This window comes from Lepus europaeus, chromosome 15, assembly GCF_033115175.1.
Source record: "Lepus europaeus isolate LE1 chromosome 15, mLepTim1.pri, whole genome shotgun sequence".
NCBI classification, from domain to species: Eukaryota; Metazoa; Chordata; class Mammalia; order Lagomorpha; family Leporidae; genus Lepus; species Lepus europaeus.
The window spans coordinates 27,559,533-27,581,355 of record NC_084841.1 but is presented as its reverse complement, the minus strand read 5'-3'; the positions used below and the strand labels follow the sequence as shown (position 1 = coordinate 27,581,355).

General features: G+C 43.8%; 1 protein-coding gene and 2 pseudogenes across 1 annotated transcript in view; 1 reads left to right on the top strand and 2 right to left on the bottom strand.

Moving 5' to 3' along the window:
- Positions 1 to 21,823, bottom strand: part of RAI14 (retinoic acid induced 14) — a 166,389-nt gene that overhangs the window by 33,203 nt on the left and 111,363 nt on the right. The window contains 2 exon segments of the mRNA XM_062212436.1: positions 5,241 to 5,310; positions 5,312 to 5,330. Coding sequence (XP_062068420.1) covers positions 5,241 to 5,310; positions 5,312 to 5,330 — 89 coding nt within the window.
- LOC133774720 (U6 spliceosomal RNA) lies at positions 6,685 to 6,784 on the bottom strand (annotated as a pseudogene).
- On the top strand, positions 9,067 to 21,190 carry LOC133774685 (large ribosomal subunit protein uL18-like; annotated as a pseudogene).

Genomic DNA, 21,823 nt, shown 5'->3' with positions numbered 1-21,823 from the left:
AAGAGCCAGTTCCAGAGCCAAAACCAGGAGCTAGGGAACTCAATCAAGGTCTCCCAACTGAGTGGCAGGAATCCAATTACTTGAGTTACTCCTGCTACCTACCAGAGACCGCATTAGCAGGAAGCTGGAGTCAGGAGCCAGAGTTAGGTCTGGAACCCAGGTAGTCTGATATAAGATGCAGGTGTCCTAATTGGCGTCTTAACCATTAGGCCTGCTCCCAAACCTTCCATTTTTAATGGACAAATGGCTGTCCAGAATTTCCCAGCATCCTATAAATCCACATTATGTCCAATGAGATTTGAGAAAAAATAGGAGGGCCCTTTAAAAAGTTCATGCAAAAACAGAATTAAGAGACGAATCTGTTTTGTTGCAAAATTTGGAGATTCATGCTTGTTTTTCTCATAATATGCACTTCCCAAGAACTTCTTGAAGGTCCCTTGCATGTGTATACAATGTTTGGCTGCCCTTTCCCTACCCACACTGCTGTGAGATGCAGACTCCTTGGGAGCCCTATAGGCGATTGGGCCCACACAAATACCCAGACGGTTAGGCAACAAGGAGAAGGCTCAGTCCCTGTGGTGGGAGCAGGGCTGCCAAACCAACATGGGGCTTTCAACTGAGAAAGCCCTGTCCTGTTTAAGGCACTCTTATTTTAGCACTTTGTCACACAGGGTCAAATGCATAGGCTTGTTAGTAAAGGAAGCCTGGAAGCTAGTGCCTCTTCTGATAGTCTTTCTATTTAATTCTACCTCCCATTCCCCAGTGCTAAATGCAGGTCTGGGGAAAAAAAAAAGCCCAGAAGTCAATCTTAGTGTTTTCCCAGAAGTGTTTCCTAAGTCAGTTTATCTATCCATGAAGAGCAAGAACAAACAAGCACTAAAAGGTCCCAGGTCCCAAGCAATGGGGATGCATCCCAGGGCTGGTCCCATGCACTAGAAGCCGACTTTCCCACGCGATCGCTGCGTGCCTGTGGTGCCGTTTGGCAACTAGGTAATTCAGGGTTGGGGAAATCTTTCCAAAATAAAAACACGAACCATAATGGCCTATGAGCCTTGGGCTTTCATTTTCTGATTTGTAAAATAACAGCAGTGGGCTGGGTGATTGTCAAAACTTTTCTTGTAAGATATGAAATTCCAGGGTATAAAACAGAAGGAAGTGGCAAGATTCGTGATTCTATCATAGCCGAACGCACAGAGCATTCGTGCCCATGCATGCCTGTCCCTGCTAAGATCTTCACACCACCACCGGATCACTGAAGGTGTTGTGCTGTGATTATACCCCAGGTTCACTGAGAAGACAACACTCTAAAAGCTGTCATCCTCTAACCACCATAAAAATGCATTGTACTGACAATGACCACGAAGGTGCAGTGACCAATGCCCTAGCCCTTCCCTTGTATTCCAATATGATTTCTGGCAAAGCAGAGTTACAGGGCCAGAGATACAGCTAACAGGAAAACAAAGGAACAAGCAGTAAGAGCCATCACAATTTATCTTGCTTACTGGGCAGTGCTGTTCTAGATAGCTCAACAGACATTCCCAGGCACTTTTTCCCCAAGCAGCCTTTCCCTTCTTTTGTTCTCTTCTCATCATGCTTTGAAGAAATCATGGGAAGTCGGTGCCTTGCTCAGTCCTCAGAGGAAAATAACAAAGACTGAGGAACCGATTGCTGGCCTCACTGCAAGAACTGTTAGATGAGAGGGAAGTGACTTGGCTCCGACACATCTTGCAACCCATGGGATGCTTGGACAACAGCCCGGCACCACAAGTGCTGTGGATTCTACTAATTTAAATCAGTTCCCACTGACCAGCCCTGAGAAGCAGCCAGGGTGGGTCCACAGTGCTGGCTCCAGGGATGCTTCCTGGATACCAGGGTCAAGGCAGTGTGCAGGGAAGTTGGCACTGCACTGGCTCTCAGAATCTCAGTAAGGACTGTGTTGGTAAAGAGGAACTTATCTCACATGGCGTTGTGTGGCCACAGAAACCTGTGCTTCTTAAGAGCTTGCTAATGGGAGAAAAGCTACTGATGGAATATTAAATTAAAAAGCAGGATACAGAATTTAATATTGAATGTGATTTAACTTGTGTGAAAACATGCTAGGAAAATCTAGAAGCATGTCTAGCAAAATAGTTTAAAAAAAAACTGGGTGGACTGGTGCTGTGGTAAAGCAGGTAAAGCTATCGCCTGCAGTGCCAGCATCCCATATGGGTGCCAGTTCGAGTCCCCGCTGCTCCTCTTCTGATCCAGCTCTCTGCTATGGCCTGGGAAAGCAGTAGGAGATCCTGCCCCTGCATTGGAGACCTGGAAGGGGCTCCTGGCTCCTGGTTTCGGATCGGTTCAGCTCTGGTCACTGTGGCCATTTGGGGAGTGAACCAGCAGATGGAAGACCTCTTTCTGTCTGTACCTCTCTGTGTAATTCTGTCTTTCAAATAAATAAAAATAAATCTTTAAATAAATAAATCTTTTTAAAAATTGTCTCCTTTATAGTTTTCTGTATTTCCCAAGTTTTATACAATGAGCATATATTAAAGAAACTCATTTTCCCTATAATCAATGAGTGGTGAGAAAGATGTTTTGGTTATGATGGAAATAACTAGACTGCTGTTATTTATCTCATAATACCAAATGCAATGAAATAAAACTATGACAGTACCAGTCTTGTCATTCTAAACTAATACTTTTGAGTTATGACTTTCTTAGAGAGGAAATCCTCTCTATTTAATAAGAACTACATCTCATTGGGGATATGTTGGCCAATTATATTGCCTTATGTGTATATGGTATGACTTTAAAAGTAATGACAATTGGGCTGACATTCTGGCATAGCAGATAAAGTCGCTGCCTATGACATTGGCATCCAATACAGGCTCCTATTCACATTCTGGCTTTTCCAATTCCAATGCAGCTCTCTGCTAATGGCTTGGGAAAAGCAGCAGAAGATGGTCCAAATGTTTGGGTCCCTGCTACCCACATGGGAGAGCCAGAGGAAGCACTTGGCTCCATTTTGGCCACTGCACTGGGGAGTGAAGCAGTAGATGGAAGATCAATATCTCTCTCCCTGAAACTCTTTCAAATTAAATTGAAAAATATTTTCAAAACTTTTTAGAAGAGTAAAGACATGAACTTTAAAAATAAATACAATAACTAGGTTTTGAGACTAAAGATAACTTCCACTAATGGAACATAATTTAGTATTTCTGTTAAGGTAGTCACTTAAGGAAACCATTCATTCTTCTACTGGTATTGCTATTTCTCAAAATATTTTTGGAACTCCCTGTCCAAACTCCCTGTCTCTGCTCAAGAAAATGATTCTGTTACTTCAATCACTCCCTATGTTTGACCAAAAATGGTTTTTACCAGCCTGACACATCATTTACCTGACTTGACTTCAAGTAGTTCTCGGCTTGTCCTAAAAAAACTTACTCTCAAAGGATAAACATTCCCAACCACTGAGGTTATTTATATGAAAAAAAAATGCTAGAGACCTTGAAAACAATTTTAAAGTGTAAATTTCCAACCATATTTTGTTATAACAGCATTTTTGCAATAACTGCCTGGATGTCCAAGATAACTACTCTGAAGAGACCAATTTTTGGATGAGAGGGACTTGATGGAAAGCCTCACTTGGAGAAAAACTACGGAGTTTGGCTGGTTTTATATTTCTATAAAAAAACAAAAACCTATTAGAATCCAAATATTTTCATGTGCAACAGAGAAATAAAAAGCTCTTAGTAGTTGCTTCTGGTCCTTTGTGTGGCCCACAGGGGCACCACCCCAGGCTGGACCCCCAGGGACTCTCCTGGAGGACAGTCTCTATGAAATACAATGCTGCATACACTACCTTTCCTTCCCATCTCCCTGGCCTGTCATTTGTCAGCATTCGTGTGTGTGTGTGTGTGTGTGTTATCACAGAGAGAAGAGTCTAAGGGTGTGTGTGTGTGTTGTTAATTCTTGTATGTGTATATGTGTGGTGCTTATTCTTGTGTGTGTTGTTTATTCTTGTATGTGTATATGTGTGTGTTGTCTATTCTTGTTTGTGTGTTGTTTATTCTTGTTTGTGTATATGTGTGTGTTGTTTTATTCTTGTTTGTGTGTTGTTTATTCTTGTGTGTGTTGTTTATTCTTGTTTGTGTACATGTGTGTGTGTTTATTCTTGTGTGTGTTGTTTATTCTTGTACGTGTACATGTGTGTGTTTATTCTTATATGTGTATATGTGTGTATGTTTATTCTTGTATGTATATATGTGTGTTGTTTATTCTTGTATGTGTATATGTGTGTATATGTGTATATGTTGTTTATTCTTGTATGTGTGAATGTGTGTGTTGTTTATTCTTGTGTGTGTTGTTTATTCTTGTTTGTGTACATGTGTGTTTATTCTTGTATGTGTATATAGTGTGTGTTGTTTATTCTTGTATGTGTGAATGTGTGTATTATATGTGTGTACATGTTGTTTATTCTTATGTGTGTGTGTTTGTGTATGTGTGTGTATTGTTTATTCTTGTGTGTGTGTTGTTTATTCTTGTATGTGTGAATGTTTGTATATATGTGTGTATATGTGTATATGTTGTTTATTCTTATGTGTGTGTGTTTGTGTATGTGTGTGTATTGTTTATTCTTGTGTGTGTGTTGTTTATTCTTGTATGTGTGAATGTTTGTATATATGTGTGTATATGTGTATATGTTGTTTATTCTTATGTGTGGTGTGTTTGTGTATGTGTGTGTATTGTTTATTCTTGTGTGTGTGTGTTGTTTATTCTTTTTCCCCACCGCTCTCCCTCCCTTCCTGCCACCCAGTCTGCCGGTGAGCTGGATGCACTGAAGCATAGTACAGGGTAAGGATCATGGGAGCTGCTCAGATGCAGTTTGTGGCTTCTGATCTTCATGGTCATTGAAGAAATGAGCTCCTCAACAGCTCACTCCACTCAGCCTCTCACACTGTGATTCATAAAAACATGGACTGGATAACACTATGTGGTGTATACATCGTCTTAGAAAATATCAAAATGGGAGGCAACATGTGTGCAGGCTCCTGCTGACCAACCCACATAGAAGACGGAAACACTTGCAAAGGCACAAATGATGGAACAATGTCAGAACCCTGTCACCGTGGAGAGGGTAGAGTTCTATTTTCTTCTGGCTTATTTGTAGACTGGAACTTTACTACAATGAATATGCGGCTCACCTACTGATACATACTCTCATGCTGGCCTGTTGCGTTAAGAGATTAAAAACATCGTACCGGTTGTATCTTGGGCTGTCACATCCACACCGTGTGTAACCATGACCCTGAGGCACTCCACATGTCCCTTTTGCAGCAGCAAGATGAAAACTGGAAAGAGAGGAAGACACAATCTCCTTAAGATGTCCACTCTTTAAGAGTTCATTTCCAACAGAACTTTTTGCCTCTTCAAGTTCACTCTCTCACACCTGAGCTTTCACAGCCAGCCACATAGTAGGTATTGTTATCAACTGCTTTTTAAAGATGAAGGAAGGGAGGCTCAGTAGGATCTGATCATTTCCTTGCTGACTTCTCAATATTCTTAAGTAGGAGAGCAGAGAAGCTCGATTTTCAGTTTGCAGATAAAAGACCTGGCTTAGAAAAGGAAGACTGGGCCGGCGCCGCGGCTCACTAGGCTAATCCTCCGCCTTGCGGTGCCGGCACACCGGGTTCTAATCCCGGTCGGGGCACCGGTCCTGTCCCGGATGCTCCTCTTCCAGGCCAGCTCTCTGCTGTGGCCCGGGAGTGCAGTGGAGGATGGCCCAAGTACTTGGGCCCTGCACCCCATGGGAGACCAGGAGAAGCACCTGGCTCCTGCCATCGGATCAGCGCGGTGCGCCAGCCGCAGCGCGCCAACCGCGGCGGCCATTGGAGGGTGAACCAACGGCAAAAGGAAGACCTTTCTGTCTGTCTCTCTCTCTCTCACTGTCCACTCTGCCTGTCAAAAAAAATAAATAAATAAGTAAATAAATAAATAAAAATTAAAAAAAAAAAAAAAAGAAAAGGAAGACTGGGGCCGGCACTGTGGTATAGCAGGTAAAGCTGGTGCCAGTTTGAGTCCCAGCTGCTCTTATTCTGATCCAGCTCTCTGCTATGGTCTGGGAAAGCAGTGGAGGATGGCCCAAGTACTTGGGCCCCTGCACCCACGTGGGAGACCCGGAAGAAGCTCCAGGCTCTTGACTTGGGATCAGCACAGCTCCAACCATTACAGTCATCTGGGGAGTGAACCAGCAGATGGAAGACATTCTTCTTTCTCTCTGCCTCTGCCTCTCTGTAACTCTGCCTTTCAAATAAATAAATAAATCTTTTTAAAAAAAGTAAGATTAACCACATATTTGTCTCTTTATGAAAAGTAGAGTCAACTCCTAATAAGTCTTTCTTAACTTGCTTCTGTTGTTTAGTGCTTTTACATAAAGCCATCATTTTTTAAAAATTATTATTAATTTAAATAGGATTTCATGTGTTTCATAGATACAGTTCTAAGACTATAAGCCTCTTCCTTCCTTTCTTCACTCCCTCCCTCCATCCATCTTCCTTCTTTTTTCCCCCTTTAATTTTTGCAATAACAACTTTCAATTTACTTTATAATCACGGACTCAATGCACACTAACCATCACATCATGTAGAACAAGTAAAAAGTAGAGACCGCTGCCCCACAGGAATAAAGACAAGGACTACAAACAATTAAAACATGGATTCCTTCACGAATTTGCATGTCATCCTTGTGTAAGGGCCGTGCTAATCTCTATTTCGTCCCAATTTTAGTGTATGTGCTGCCGAAGCAAGAAAAAAGCCATCATTTTCTTTCTTCTTCTTTTTTTTTTTTTTTGCCAGGCAGAGTTAGACAGTAAGAGAGAGAGATAGACAGAGAATTATAGACAGTGAGAGAGAGACAGAGAAAGGTCTTCCTTCCATTGGTTCACTCCCCTAATGGCCGCTATGGCCAGCAATGCGCCGATCCGAAGCCAGGAGCCGGGTACTTCCTCCTGGTCTCCCATGCGGGTACAGGGCCTCAAGCACTTGGGCCATCCTCCACTGCCTTCCCGGGCTACAGCAGAGAGCTGGACTGGAAGAGGAGCAACCAGGACTAATACCCAGCGCTCCAACCGGGACTAGAACCCAGGGTGCTGGTGCTGCAGGCAAGGATTAGCCAAGTGAGCCAAGGCGCTGGCCAAAAGCCATCATTTTCAAGTACTGTAGTCTTGAAAAAACAGAAAACTTGTCCAAGTCAAGCAGTGTTATGGTTCTTGGACATCAAAGCCAAATCCACTGTATGTAATATATACATATATATATATATATATATATATATGTCACATACATATATAGTTGATACATCTACATATAGAATATATAATGTGCGGTATATAAGTGCCTCATATGTGTCAGGCATCCTTTTTTTTTTAAGATTTATTTTATTTATTTGAAAGAAGTAGAGAGAGAGAGAGAGAGAGAGAGAGAGAGAGAGACGGAGGTCTTCCATCTGCTGGTTCAATCCCCAAATGGCTGCAATGGCTGGAACTGAGCCGATCCGAAGCCAGGAGCCAGATCACTTCCTCCAGGAAGCCAGGAGCTTCCTCCAGGCCTCCCACATGGGTGCAGGGGCCCAAGTACTTGGGCCATCCTCTGCTGCTTTCCCAGGTGCATTAGCAGGAAGCTGGATTGGAAGTGGAACAGCCAGGACTTGAACTGGTACCCATGTGGGATGCCGGCACTGCGGACCTGGGCTTTAACCTGTTGCATCACAGTGCTGGCCTGCCAAGCATCTTATCTTTATACATTATCTCCCTTCATTACAGCCTTTAAAGGTAAGTCCTATTACTGTCTCCATTAGATACATGAGTCTACTCCCAGCTGCAAATCAGCATTAGAAAATGCTCATAGTCTGGCTCCAGAACTCAATGCCACTTGGGAGTACAAATTGCGCTCAGCATCTTTGGGCTAGCCATTAAAAGAAGGACCAACACCCCAGAGCCAGGCCAATTGCCCCTGCATATCCCGGGATGAAGGAGACTTCTACAAACAGAAAAAAGCAAAGCACAAACCCACTAAGCAGTCAGGCCGAGAGGCTGAGATGGCCACAAGCTTTGGGCAGGTGCCGGTTATCGAAGCCTTCCCTTCTCTCAGTCTCATTACTGTAGAGAGGGTAAGGGGCCTTCAGGTTCCCCTCCTGCCTCAGGCCTACACTAGGGAGCTGTCCTCAGGCTATCTGCCGTGTAGCTCCTTGGTGTCCAAACCTCTGAATTAATGCCCTGGCAATATTTTCACACATGGTAGATCTGTGCTGGAGCCCAGCATCATGCCCAGCTAGAAAACACAACAGCTGATACTTCAGCCCAAGTCAGTGTGGGAGACAGATAACGCAATTATGCATGTGTTGCAGGGGAGTGAGTTTCACCTCTTTCTGCCTACATTTGCTTTGTTGTAACATGTGGGGATTGAGTCAAACGATTTCTAATGTCTCCTCTGGCTCTAACTTTCTATTATGATAGCCAGCCTGGCTCTGATCACCCCAACTATTTCTATATTTGTGCAGCAATCTATGTGTAATGCCTGTTTACAGTCCAAATCTACTTTGAAGGTGGTTTCACGTTACAGTGAAACTTTGATTACATGGAATGATTTGGGAATGGAATTCCTAATTAAATGTGGCTGAACCCAAAGAATCTCTCAAAGAAGCAGTAAAACAGGACCTCTGCCTTTCAGCATGGTCGGGGTAACTTAATTTCACAATAAGTAAAGTTCACCTTTAAGTAGTAAATCTTTTATTTTTACTAATCCTGGTGGAAAGTTTTGAAAATTTCCCCAGCTTTAGTATGAATATACATACCAAAACTAGTTGTTCTTAAGAATATATCAATTAGAGCCTGAATTACTGAACTCTACTTTTAGGGATAGTGATCAAAATATCCCTGGTTTACTAAGCTTTCAAACTGATTAATATTTATCTCTTTTTCTTAATATTTATGTGTTGATTTCTAAGCTGTTCATTTTGCTATCACCTATGACGAGAGGAGATCTAAATCAAAAGTATCTAAGCAGGTCTGTGTTGAGCCGCGGTCGCGGGTCTCTGTTCCGCAGGATGGGGTTTGTTAAAGTTGTTAAGAACAAGGCCTCCTTTAAGAGATACCAAGTGAAGTTTCAAAGATGGCGAGAGGGTAAAACTGATTACTATGCTTGGAAACGCTTGGTGATCAGGATAAAAATAAGTACATCGCACTCAAATACAGGATGATAGTTTGTGTAACTAATAGAGATATCATTTGTCAGATTGCTATGCCTGTATAGAAGGTGATATGATAGTCTGCACAGTTATGCACATGAACTGCCAAAATAATAATTGGCCTGACCACTGATGCTGCAGCATACTGTACTGGCCTGCTGCTAGCTCACAGGCCTCTCAACAGGTTTGGCATGGACAAGGTCTATGAAGGCCAAGTGGAGGTGACTGGCGATGAATACAATGTGGAAAGCACTGATGGTCAACCTGGTGCCTTCACCTGCTATTTAGATGCAGTCCTTGCCAGAACTACTACTGGCAATAAAGTTTTTGGAGCCCTGAAGGGAGCTGTGGATGGAGGCTTGTCCATCCCTCACAGCACCAAACGATTCCCTGGTTACGATTCTGAAAGCAAGGAAGATGGCCCAAGTCCTTGGGCCCCTGCACCGGCATGGGAGACCCGGAAGAAGCTCCTAGCCCCTGGCTTCGGACCAGCACAGCTCTGGCCATTGCGGCCAATTGGGGAGTGAACCAGCGGATGAAGACCTCTCTTTCTCTCTTCTTTCTCTTTCTCCTTCTCCCCCCACTCACCTCTTAAAAAAAAAAAAAGAAGCCCTGCTTGTCATCTCAAATTGACATCTTTGATGAGTGGGATGCATTTTATTGAGGGACCCAGTTAATCAAGGCTTCACTGCCTATGTTTTCATAAATTGTTATGTGTGGTTTTGTTTTGCTCAGGACTTGGTCAGGAAATCGATCTTTTTTCTTCTTTCTGGGGACTCTATTTTCCTAGAGGATGTTTACATCCTTATAAGAAAAAAAATATTCTTTTCCAAATTCATAACTTTCTTCTCATATATTTTACAAAAAGCTTCAGCAATTTCTGTCCTTATAAATAAAGTGAACCAAATATAAATGTAAATACATACAGCCAGATCCTCAGTCTTGTAATTTTATAATGCACACACCTAATATATTTTGGGCTTGTAAAACCATTCTTACTTCACATGATCAAATTAAACATGATTTCAAAATGTTTTTTCCAAGAAGACTCAAATTTCAAGCTGCTGCTCTGCTATCTAATACACACAGCATGGGGAAAACTCAAGACATACACAAGGGAACTAGCTGATCATTTAGTCACAAGTTTCTGATTCATTTTTCCAGAGGCACAAGGAACTCCATATGCCTCACTGCTCCTTCCTGCAGAGGGTGCGTTTCTGGGAAGTGGGAGCAAAACCAAGAAACACAACATGTGAGTCTGCTCTGGGGGCTGCTGGGTCTCCTCCTTGCTACCCTTTACCCTCATCCCAAGGTCTATGCCCAGGAAGCAGTCTTCCAATAATGGGCTGCACCCAACAGACTGCTTTGACCTTTGGCTTCTGGTTGGGTTTGACTCATGAGATGCTTCCAGGAGATGATGGGATAAGAGCACAGTCCAGGGCTCACACATGCAGAGTCTTCTAAAGAGACTCTGAATGATATTAGGGTTGGTTCTTTGTGAGCAATCACCTACAGCAGATTATATATAGTTGAGTATTTATAAGAGCAAATTCAGGGTTTTTTAATTTAAAAATAATTTAAGGATTTGTTTTTAAGGGCTGGCGCTGCAGCATAACAAGTAAAGCCGCTACCTGCAGTGCCAGCATCCCATATGGGCAAGGTTCAAGTCCTAGCTGCTCCACTTCTGATCCAGCTCTGTTATGGCCTGGAAAATAAATAGAAGATGGCCCAAGTCCTTGAGCCTCTGCACCCATGGAGGAGACCTGGAGGGAGCTCTTGGCTCCTGGATTTGGATCAATGCAGCTCTGGCCATTGCAGACATCTGGGGGAGTGAACCAGCGGATGGAAGATCTCTCTCTCTCTCTCTCTCTCTCTCTCTCTCTTGCCCAGTCTTGGCCAATGCAGCCATTTGGGAGTAAACCAGCACATCAAAATCTCTGTCTCTCATTTTCTCTGTGGCACTCCACCTTTCAAATACATACTTTAAAAAAAAAAAAAAAGAATACACCTCTCCAAGGGTAAGAAAAATAACCAACTTAAATGAAAGCCAGTGTACAATTTACAATACCCTACTATGCAATAAAGAAATGATAAAATTCGGATTTTGAGACAATAACCACTATCCATCCAAATATGGGCACACACACACACATGGATTCACAAACTATCACAATAAAAACAAAGCCAAACAGCAAACAAGTGAACAAACCCACACATATATCTTACCAGTTCAACTGCCCCTGTCATTTGTAAAACATAACCAATACTCTCAGAAAACACAGAGTTGCGTCAGGTGCTGAACTCTGCCACCATGCTGAGATTTCATTCATGCTACTTGAGGCTGACTCCAACATAGTCAATTTTATCATAATCACTGATATAGCTCTCATTAATATGTTACAACTATGGTATAAAACTGAGAAAGTCTAAGTTCTATGAACATACTGTGCAGAATAACAAGGGTTTTTCAGTAAGGCATTAAAGAAAAACTATCTCCCAAATCTGAAATCTAGATGCTCCAAAATCCAAAAGTGTTTGAACACCAATGAAATGTTCAAAAAGCTTTGGATTTTTGAGGGCCAGTGTTGTGGCATACTGGGTAAAGCCACAGTCTGCAACACCAGCATCCTATATGGGAATGGGTTCATGTCCTGACTGCTCCACTTCCAATCCAGCACCATGCTGATGGCCTGGGGAAAACAGCAGATGACGGCCCAAGTGTTTGGGCCCTGCCATACACGTGGGAGATCTGGATGAAGCGCTGGCACCTGGCTTTGGCCTGGCCCAGCCCTGGCCATTGCAGCCATCTGAGGAGTGAACCAGTGGATGACAGATCTTTCTCTCTCTCTGTATTTCCCTCTTTCTCTCTCTGTAACTTTTTCAAATAAAATAAATCTTTAAAACATGTTTTGGATCATTTTGGATTTTGACTTTCAAGATTAGGGATGTTCAATTTGTAAAGTCTATGCAAATATTCCACAATCTGAAAAACTGTAAAATCAGAAACACTCTGGTCCCAAGTACTTTGAAGAAGGACCACTATGTACTCTATATGTAAGTGTATACATAGTACACAGACCACACATATACTGCAGTCAGCCCTCCATCTCTGCAGCTTCCTTACCTGCCAGGTTGACCAACAGATCAGAACTACTTAAAAAGAACTGAGTTTGTGCTGAATTAACAGACTTTTTTTCTTGCCTTATTCCTTAAATAAATAATATAGTATGATAACTATTTATATAGTATTTACACTGTATTAGGTATTATAAGTAATCTAGAGATGACTTGAAGTATACTGAAGAATGTACATAGGTTATATTCCAAAAACTATGTCATTTCACACAAGGTACTAAAGCATCCTCAAAGTGTGGTATCTGCAGGGGACCCTGGAACCAATCCCCCATGGATACAGAGGAAGGACTCTACTCTAATATATTCATATATTCACTAATTAAAAATCTGCAAGCTACATGTTACATGCTGGCATTACATCATAGTGGGTAAAGCCACTGCCTGGGATACCAGCATCCTATATGGGGAATGGTTCATGTCCCGGTTGCTCCACTTCTGATCCAGCTCCCTGCTAATGGCCTGGAAAAGCAGTGGAAGATGGCTCAGGTACTTGGCTGCTGCCAGCCACATAAGAGATTTGGATGAATCTTCTGGTTCTTGGCTTTGGCCTGTTCTTTTTTTTTATTATTATTTTTTATTTATTTATTTATTTTTTTGACAGGCAGAGTGGATAGTGAGAGAGAGAGAGAGAGAGAGAGAAAGGTCTTCCTTTTTGCCGTTGGTTCACACTCCAATGGCCGCTGCGGCCGGCGCATCTCGCTGATCCGAAGCCAGGAGCCAGGTGCTTCTCCTGGTCTCCCATGCGGGTGCAGGGCCCAAGCAATTGGGCCATCCTCCACTGCACTCCCGGGCCACAGCAGAGAGCTGGCCTGGAAGAGGGGCAACCGGGATAGAATCCGGCACCCCAACCGGGACTAGAACCCGGTGTGCCGGCACCGCAAGGCGGAGGATTAGCCTAGTGAGCCGCGGCGCTGGCCGGCTTTGGCCTGTTCTAACCATGACTGTTGCAGCCATCTGAGGAGTAAACCAAAGGATGGAAGATCTCTCTCCTCTCTCTCCTCTTTCTTTCTAACTCTCCCTAACTATGATGTTCTAATAAGTAAATAAATAAAAAATAAAATACAAAATAGGAAAGAATAACTATCAAGGCATAGTTATTTTGCTGTCTATTGAACAATCTCATTAACTTCTTAAAACAGCCTACCCCTTATCTAATAATATGTCACTGCCATACAACTTTAGCCAGAAAATCACTTTAGTACTCAACTTGGAATAAAGTGTCTATGACCTGAAAAAGTTGGTATCATCAATTGCCAAAAAAAGGGTCAGTGTACTGGCTTACCTCTGTCTTGTTTCTATGAAAGGTGTGACAATGCAGAGCAAGGAAGACCCACATTAGATAATGAACTGGCTCAGCAACCCCTACCAACCCATCTCCTTTCTATGACTAGACTTAGACTTCTACGTCCAATCTCGGTGTCTTACACTTGAACAACCAGCTACCAACAAAAAGAGTTGGGTCATTGTGCTTATTTCCCACAAAGACAAAGCTACGGGAGTTCTGCCTTTATATTTCTCTTCCTCTCATTTCCCTGGCCCAGGCCATAAAGAAATTATTCATCAGCAGTGGAGTAAACAGGACTGCACAGAATGGCGAGGTGGGAAAGCACTTTGCTGTTACTACTTCTGTGTGTTTAATTTGGATATCCAATCACCTTAAAGTTTTCCTTTTTTAACCTTAAGGCTTTAACTTCATGAAATCTGTTGCATATTCCTAATGCTCCTGTGATGTTGAAATGGTAACAAATCTTCCAACATTATTAATTTATTAAAGTTCAGAGGAGAGGCAAAAACAGATAGATGAGAAAGCATTAACAAGAAGCATAATATTAGGGAGGTAATATATGGAACCTTTAAAGGGCCCTATTAACTAGGATTGAATTTTGACTTTGCCTTTTACCAGTGTATGATCTTGGACAGTTTCCACATCTGTACAGTGGACTGTGAGGAATAAACAAATTATGTGTTAAAGCACTTAGCAAAATGTAAAGCTTGCAGGAATCACTCAAAAACTATCAACAACTGTTTTTTAAGGATTTTTTTCTTTGAAAGGCAGAGTTACAGCGAGAAAGGGAGAGAAAGAGAGACAGACAGAGATCTTCCATCTGCTAGTTCACTACCAAAATGGCTGTAACGGCCAGACGAAGCCAGGAGCCAGGAGCCAGGAGCTTCTTCCAGGTCTCCCATGTGGGTACAGGGGCCAGGCACTAGGGCCATCCTCTGCTGCTTTCCCAGGTGCATTAACAGGGAGCTGGATTTAAAGTGGAGTAGCAGGCTCTCAAACCATTTAGACGCTGGTGTTGTAGGCAGTGTACTTTATTCACTATGCCACAACGCCAGACCACAAAACGCTTTTTGATTGCACCAATATAAATGGTAACCCAGAATACAGCCCTGTTCTTGGGGGTAGAAATGGGTAAAAGGAAGGCTTTTTGGGGTCTTCGAGGGAGGCCTCAGGGATTTAGCTAGGAAAACAGAAGAGGGGCAGAGGACACAGCCTGTGCAAAGATGTGGATATGAGTCCTGATTCCTGGGCCCCTTGCATGAGAGAAGCAGAAACGAGAAGAGCAGTACCAACTACTGTGGCCCCACCCACACCCAGCAGGCACAGTCTGTGACATGCTGCTTAATGCAAGGAAGTGTCTCCCTATGCAGAAAGGACAGGCCAGCAGAAGTTAAGTCAGAGCCACCACTGCTTCCAAACTGAAACATGTGAGCAGGTGCCTGGGGGAGGAGAAGGAGAGAAGAGGGCACACAAGCTGTATGTATTTGCACTGAAGGGAAGCAAAGTTGTAGACAAAGATGACAAAACCCATCCAAGCCCGCGCTTGTGCAGAGATCAGGTGCGAGCTGCTCACCTTCGAGCACCTTTCGTGGGACTGAGGGCCCCCAAAGCAGGGGATTACCTTTGACCTCTGACTCTGAGTCAGAGGCAAAGCCAAATTTTAATAAGACACTCAGATGGAAAGCTGGCTTTCCTTAAGTGGAAAAGCAGGACCAATCAGTGACAGAACCTGGATTTGTAGATGTCAGAGTAGATTTCCTTTCTCGGGCAGGGACTCTGTGAGGATAGTCCCTGTGACTGATAAGCTGGGGTCACCTACTGTCTGGGTGGCAGGTGGCTGGCATGCATGGTGTCACCAAGGCTAAAGGAGCACTTGGTGCCCTGAGTCAGCAGGTGACTATTCAAGTGCATAACTGGTGCCCACTAATAACCTATGTCATGGCCAAAAGAACACTGCTTAAGAGAGATCTTCTACCTGCTGGTTCATTTCCCAAATGGATGCAATGGTGGTAGCTGGGCTAAGCCCAGAACTCCATCCAGGTTTCTCTCGTGGGTGCCAGTGGCCCAAGTACTTGAGCCATCATCTGCTGCTTTTCCCAGACATAGTAGCAGGGAGCTGGATTGGAAGAAAAGCAGCTGGGACTCAAACCAGCACTTAGAGATAGGATGCTGGCATCATAAGTAGTGGCTTAGCCCACTCTGCAACAGCACCAGCCCCACAATGTTCTTAACAACGTTTGTAGCAGGCCATCGGAACTAGCCTAAGTATGGGGTAGTTTTCTATTTCTATACTTGCTTTGTTATAAGCACTGATGCTATTCTAGCTAAATACATATGATATTATAATACTAAGGTATTTGTCCAACACTGTTCTAAGCACTGAGAAACAGTGGTGAATAAAGCGAAGTGCCAGGTTTTATTAAGAAGAGTATAGGTAAACCAGAAGTCTCAGATTGGGTAGCTTTGCACCCTGTTCCCCAGTGCCATGTGGCAATAACCAGAGACATTTCCCTTTACTGACTAGGGGACATTAAAACTACAGGGATTCTGCCGGTATCTAATGTGTAGGGGCCAAAGAGGCTGCCAAACATCCCACAATGCACAGGACGGTTCCCCAGAAAAAAAGACTATCAATCCAGCCCAAGAGAACAATAGTGCTCAACTGAAAAACGTTGGGATAAACCATTAAAAGCAATATATTGTGTCGAAATATGATCTATTGAAACAAATTAAGACCAAAGATGTGGTTCACAAATGTAATAATTCATGGGCTAGCACTGTGGTGTGGAAGGTTAAGCCTCTGCCTGCAATGCTGGCATCCCATACGGGTACCAGTTTGAGTCCTGGCTATTCCTGTTTTTTATTTGTTTGTTTGTTTGTTTGTTTGTTTTTAAGGGAAAGGGCTTATTAGAAGAAACTCAACAGACTGGATGGAAGAGGAAAAGAGGAAGAAGGAGAGCCTAAGAGAGAGATCCAGAGACAGAAAGAGACAGAGAGATTAGGAGATGGAGAGAAAGAGAAAGCCACCTGTTCAGGAACAGGACCTTTTAAAACTTTGCCAGGGGGCAGGCACTAATCCTCTTCTGATCCAGCTCTCTGCTTACGGCCTGGGAATGTAGTGGAAGATGGCCTAAGTTCTTGGGCCCCTGCACCTGCATGCGAGACTTGGAAGAAGCTCCTGGTTCCTCATTGGCCCAGATCTGGCCATTGCAGCCATTTGGGGAGTAAACCAGCAGATGGAAGACCTCTCTCTCTCTGTCTCTCCCTCTCTCTATCTGTGGCTCTACTTCTCAAATAAATAAAATCTTTTTAAAAATGTAACAATACACTTAGGTTTACTATATTTGCCAAGTTGTACAATCTACCTCATGATCTAATCCTGGGACATTTTCATTACCTGAAAAACATCCCCATATCCACTAGCAGTCAGTACCTATTTCCCCGTCTCCTTAATCCCTGGCAATCACTAATCTACTTTCTGTCTCTAAGGATAATCCTCTTCTGGAATCTTCTAAAGCTGGGATTCTACATTAAGTGGTCCTTTGTGTCTGGCTTCAAGGTTCACTCATGTAGTATGGATCAGTGCTTCCTTCCTAAATAGTGTTCCATTGTATGGGTATACTGCATTCTGTTTATCCGTTCATTAGTGGATGGACATCTGAGTTCTTTCTACTTTTGATTACTCCAGCAAGTGCTTGTGCAGATGTAGATTTCGATTCCAGAGAGTATAGAGTACATCTAGGACTGCAACTGCTCAATTGAATCACAATCATTTTTTAATAGACATCTGCAGTCTTATTTGTGGGGCAGAGAAACAAACAGAAGCGGGCAGATAGAGAGAGCTCCCATCTGCTAGTTCACTGTCCAAGTACCCACAATGGCTGGGGTTTGGTAGGGCTAAAGCTGGAACCTAGGAATTCCAACTGCTTCTTCCAAGTGAGTGGCAGGAACCCACCAACTTGAGGCATCACCGCTGTGGCTGCTGCCTTCCAGGTTCTGCACTAATAGGAAGCTGGAAGGCACTGGAGCTGGGTGTCTAACAGAGCCACTCCAAAATGGAATAAAGGTGCCCTAACCGCTAGGTTAAACACCTGCCACTAACATTTGGCCTTCTGAGGAAATGCTACACTGTTTTCCAAAGTCTTTGCACCATTTTACATCTCTATCAACAACATACGAGGCTGGTGCTATGGCGCAATGGGTTCATGCTCTGGTCTGAAGCGCTGGCATCCCACATGGGCACAGGTTCAAGACCTGGCTGCTCCACTTCCCATCGAGCTCTCTGCTATGGCCTGGGAAAGCAGTAGAAGATGACCGAAGTCCTTGGGCCCCTGCACCTGCGTGGGAGACCTGGAGGAGGCTCCTGGCTCCTGGCTTCGGATTGGCGCAGCTCCGGCCGTTGCGGCCAATTGGGGGGTGAACCAGTGGACAGAAGACCTCTCTCTCTCTCTGCCTCTCCTCTCTCTGTGTAACTCTAACTTTCAAATAAATAAATTAATTAAAAAAAACCATAAGAGGTTTCCAATTTGTCCACATCCTAGCCAAGACTTGCTATTGTCTGATAAATTTTAATTTAAGAGATGAGAATTTTAATTACAGCCTAAAATGTCTAGAGACAAAAGATTGAAGTCTTTCTTAATAAGGCCTTTGAAGTAGCTATTTCAGTTAAGTATCAGCTGAAAATTTCCCTACTGGAATATAAAAGAGTGAACACAGAGCCAATTACAAACATTTTTTGGCTTTAGCTCTGCACAGGCTTTTACTTCTAATTAAAAAGTGCAGCTTTTCTTTTCAGAGACAAGGAATGTCACTGAGATGTCTATACCACATGGTATTTTATGAAAGATTTTGTTTGCTTATCTGCTTATCTCTTCATTTAGAAAGGTCAAGGATTATGTGGAGGTGAGAGAAGCAGAAAAACCTTTTATCTACTCCTCTAACCCCAGACTCAGTGATACGGCCCCTGGCCACTGGCCAAGTATGTGCAGATTCTACCCAGATTCTGATGTAGCTGAAGCCCTAGCACTTCTGGCACCTAAGTCCTGGCTGTCCACAAAGAGTGGGGCCTGGACCAGGAAGGAGACTGTTAGAAACTCAGGCTCTCAGACCCCAGCTCCAGGCTGTGGACTCCTAAGCTGCATTTACCCGTGCTGCAGCTGACGGTGCTCACACAGGAAAGCTTAGAATGGGCGCCCTAGACCGACTGAGGACAAGCTCCAAGCCTCCAAGCCTCACATCATCATGTTCGCCAAGGCCCCCATTGTCTCAACATTCTTTTGAAAACATAATCCCCTTTAGCCTTAAAACAACCGCGTGGATATGTTCCACAAAAAAGGAAATCGACACCGTTTCATGTTTCTTTATAATCGGGGATGTTTAACTTTGCTTATAAAACTCAGCCGGGGCCGTTCAACAAAGTTGTAACTACAGGGCCCGAGGAAGCAGCCCCAAGATTTACAGAAAGTGACTTTGATCCCTGTGATGCTTATTGGTATTTGGAATGTCCCTTGGCAAGATCCCAAGGTTTCAGAGCGGAAGTTTGGCAGGGCACTTTCTTTCATTTCTTTCCCCTTGATGGACGTCCCTAGAAGCCTCACACAGCAGCTGGGTGGCGGTCTGAGTGCATGACAGTGGAGCCAGCAGCAGAAGAACAGTGCGGGTGTGTGGGGGGTTGTACTGGGAACAGACGGAAGGAGACTGGGTACCACGTTGGTCACTGTCCCCATCATTTAACGTCCACCCCCTCACTTCTAGACCACACTTAAGGCAATTAAATAACAGCTACACTTGATCTTAGCCAAAAGGCCACGAAGCAATAATTAAATAATTGCTAGCATCAGTAATAATAACAGTGAATTGCTTAAAATACTATATACTAGGCCCATCTTCTGGTGGTTTCTGTTTTGTTAAGATTTATGCATTTAGCTGCAAGGCAGAGTGTCAGAGAAGGAGAAACACAGATAGAGAGAAATCTTGCATCTGCTGGTTCACTCCCCAAATGACCGAAGAGGCACAACGAACACAATCTGGGTCTCCCACGTGGGTGGCTGGGGCCTGGGTACCTGGGCCATCTTCTTCTTCCCCCCAGGTGCACTGGCAGGAAGCTGGATCAGAAACAGAGCAGCCAGGACTCAAATGGGCACTTTAATATGGGATGCTGGTGTCAGAGGGGCAGCTCAACCTGTTTTAACTCATCATTGTCCACACAACAAGCCAATAGGGACTGCAGGAGGTGATCAAACTACTATGGTCCCCATTTTACAGAGGACAAAACTGAGACACAGTGAAGATAACTTACCAAAGGGCCCAGAACTACCAAGCAGCAGAGTCTGGAATTCCAGCCCTAGACATCGGCCCCCAAGGGCTGGCTGTTCACCACTCTACTGAGAAATGACACCATTTGTTAAATCATGTCACAAGCTGTGAGAAGTGCACACCTCATCGTTGTACTGCTTTTTAAAAAGGCAAAGTTTAGGGCCAGCGCCGTGGCTCACTTGGTTAATCCTCCGCCTGTGGCACTGGCATCCCATTTGGGTGCCAGGTTCTAGTCCCGGTGGCTCCTCTTCCAGTCCAGCTCTCTGCTGCGGCCCGGGAAGGCAGTGGAGGATGGCCCAGGTGCTTGGGCCCCTGTACCCGCATGGGAGACCAGGAAGAAGCTCCTGGCTCCAGATCGGTGCAGCATCAGCCATGGTGGCCATTTGGGGAGTGAACCAATGGAAGGAAGACCTTTCTCTCTCTCTCACTGTCTATAACTCTGCCTGTAAAAAAAAAAAAAAAGAAAAAAAAAGAAAAAAAAAGAAAAGAAAAGAAAAGAAAAAGAAAAGGCAGAGTTTAAACTTAAAAAAATGTAGGTGTTTTGGCAAACAAACCCAGACTTCTCACTGGGGCATGTTAGGGTTACCCATGCTCTCAAACAGATGGGAGTGCAATCCTAGCACTGAAGCAGCTTGGGACAGAGGTTTCATTTCCAACACAACCACTGGACACGTTTGCACGCCTGCCTGAAATCAACACCCAGGACAAGCCTGGGGTCTGTCTCAAGGTTCTTAACCTGAGAACTTGAACTCAAAAGTCCATATGCTACAGTGGGCAAAGTTCCTGAAACGTACAAACCCACAAGGCCATTCTTAGGAGACCAACTTTTCAGGCACACTCATTCATAGAAAACGTTACTCCCTCCAACCTCAGTCTTGACTCCTTCACCCCTTCAGTATTCCCAAAACCAAGACAGCAGCTACCGCGATTAGGACTTGAAATCCTTCTACGGCTTCTGCCATCAACTTTCATGAAACTGAACATGACCGTTAGCTCTTCTTTCTTGGAGGGATTGTCGGGTTTCATAAACACGGGCTGGAAAGAGTACTTGGCCATTATGAAATCGCCATTAGGCAAATGATTGCTCTGTGTTGTATTCACTGATACATCTTGAAACTCCAGTACCTACAACCTGGAACAGGTGGGTTTTTTTTTTATACTAATTCCCCAATTTTTCTGATTCACATTTTTCTTCTTGCAGATATATCCAGGGAGATGGAGAACATCAGATGAGATATATCTGAGGGTAAATAACAAGGTCTTTAAAAGGAGTGAAGGTGGTGTTGTGGCACAGTGGGTTAAGCCGTCGCCTACAATGCCGGCATCCTATATGGGCACTGGTTTGAGCTCTGCTTCTCATCCAGCTCCCTGCTAATGTCCTGGGAAAGCAGTGGAAGATGTCCCAAGTCCTTGGGCCCCTGCACCCACATGAGAGACCCGGGTAGAGCTCCATACTCCTGGCTTCACCCTGGTGCAGACCTAGCCACTGCACCATTTGGAAAGCGAACCAGCAGATGGAAGCTATCTCCCCCCACTCCCCGTCTTTCCTTTTCTCTGTAATTCTTCCTTTAAATAAATAATTCTTTAAAAATAATAAAAGGAGAATGATGAACCATTTGCTAAATGGATGACACAGATGAATACCTTTAGGCCAGTACTGGGGCACTAGATACAACATAATAAAAAATAATTCCTCTCACATTAATTAGGAAAGCATGGGCTCTAGCCTCAATAGTATAATAACAGGGATAAAAAAAAATCACTTATGTAACTAATATTCATCAAATCCTAGCTGACTTAACAGAGGTAGTGGAGAGAGCTCACCCACTTTGAAATTAGAGGTTTTAGGAAAGAGAAGCAAACTGG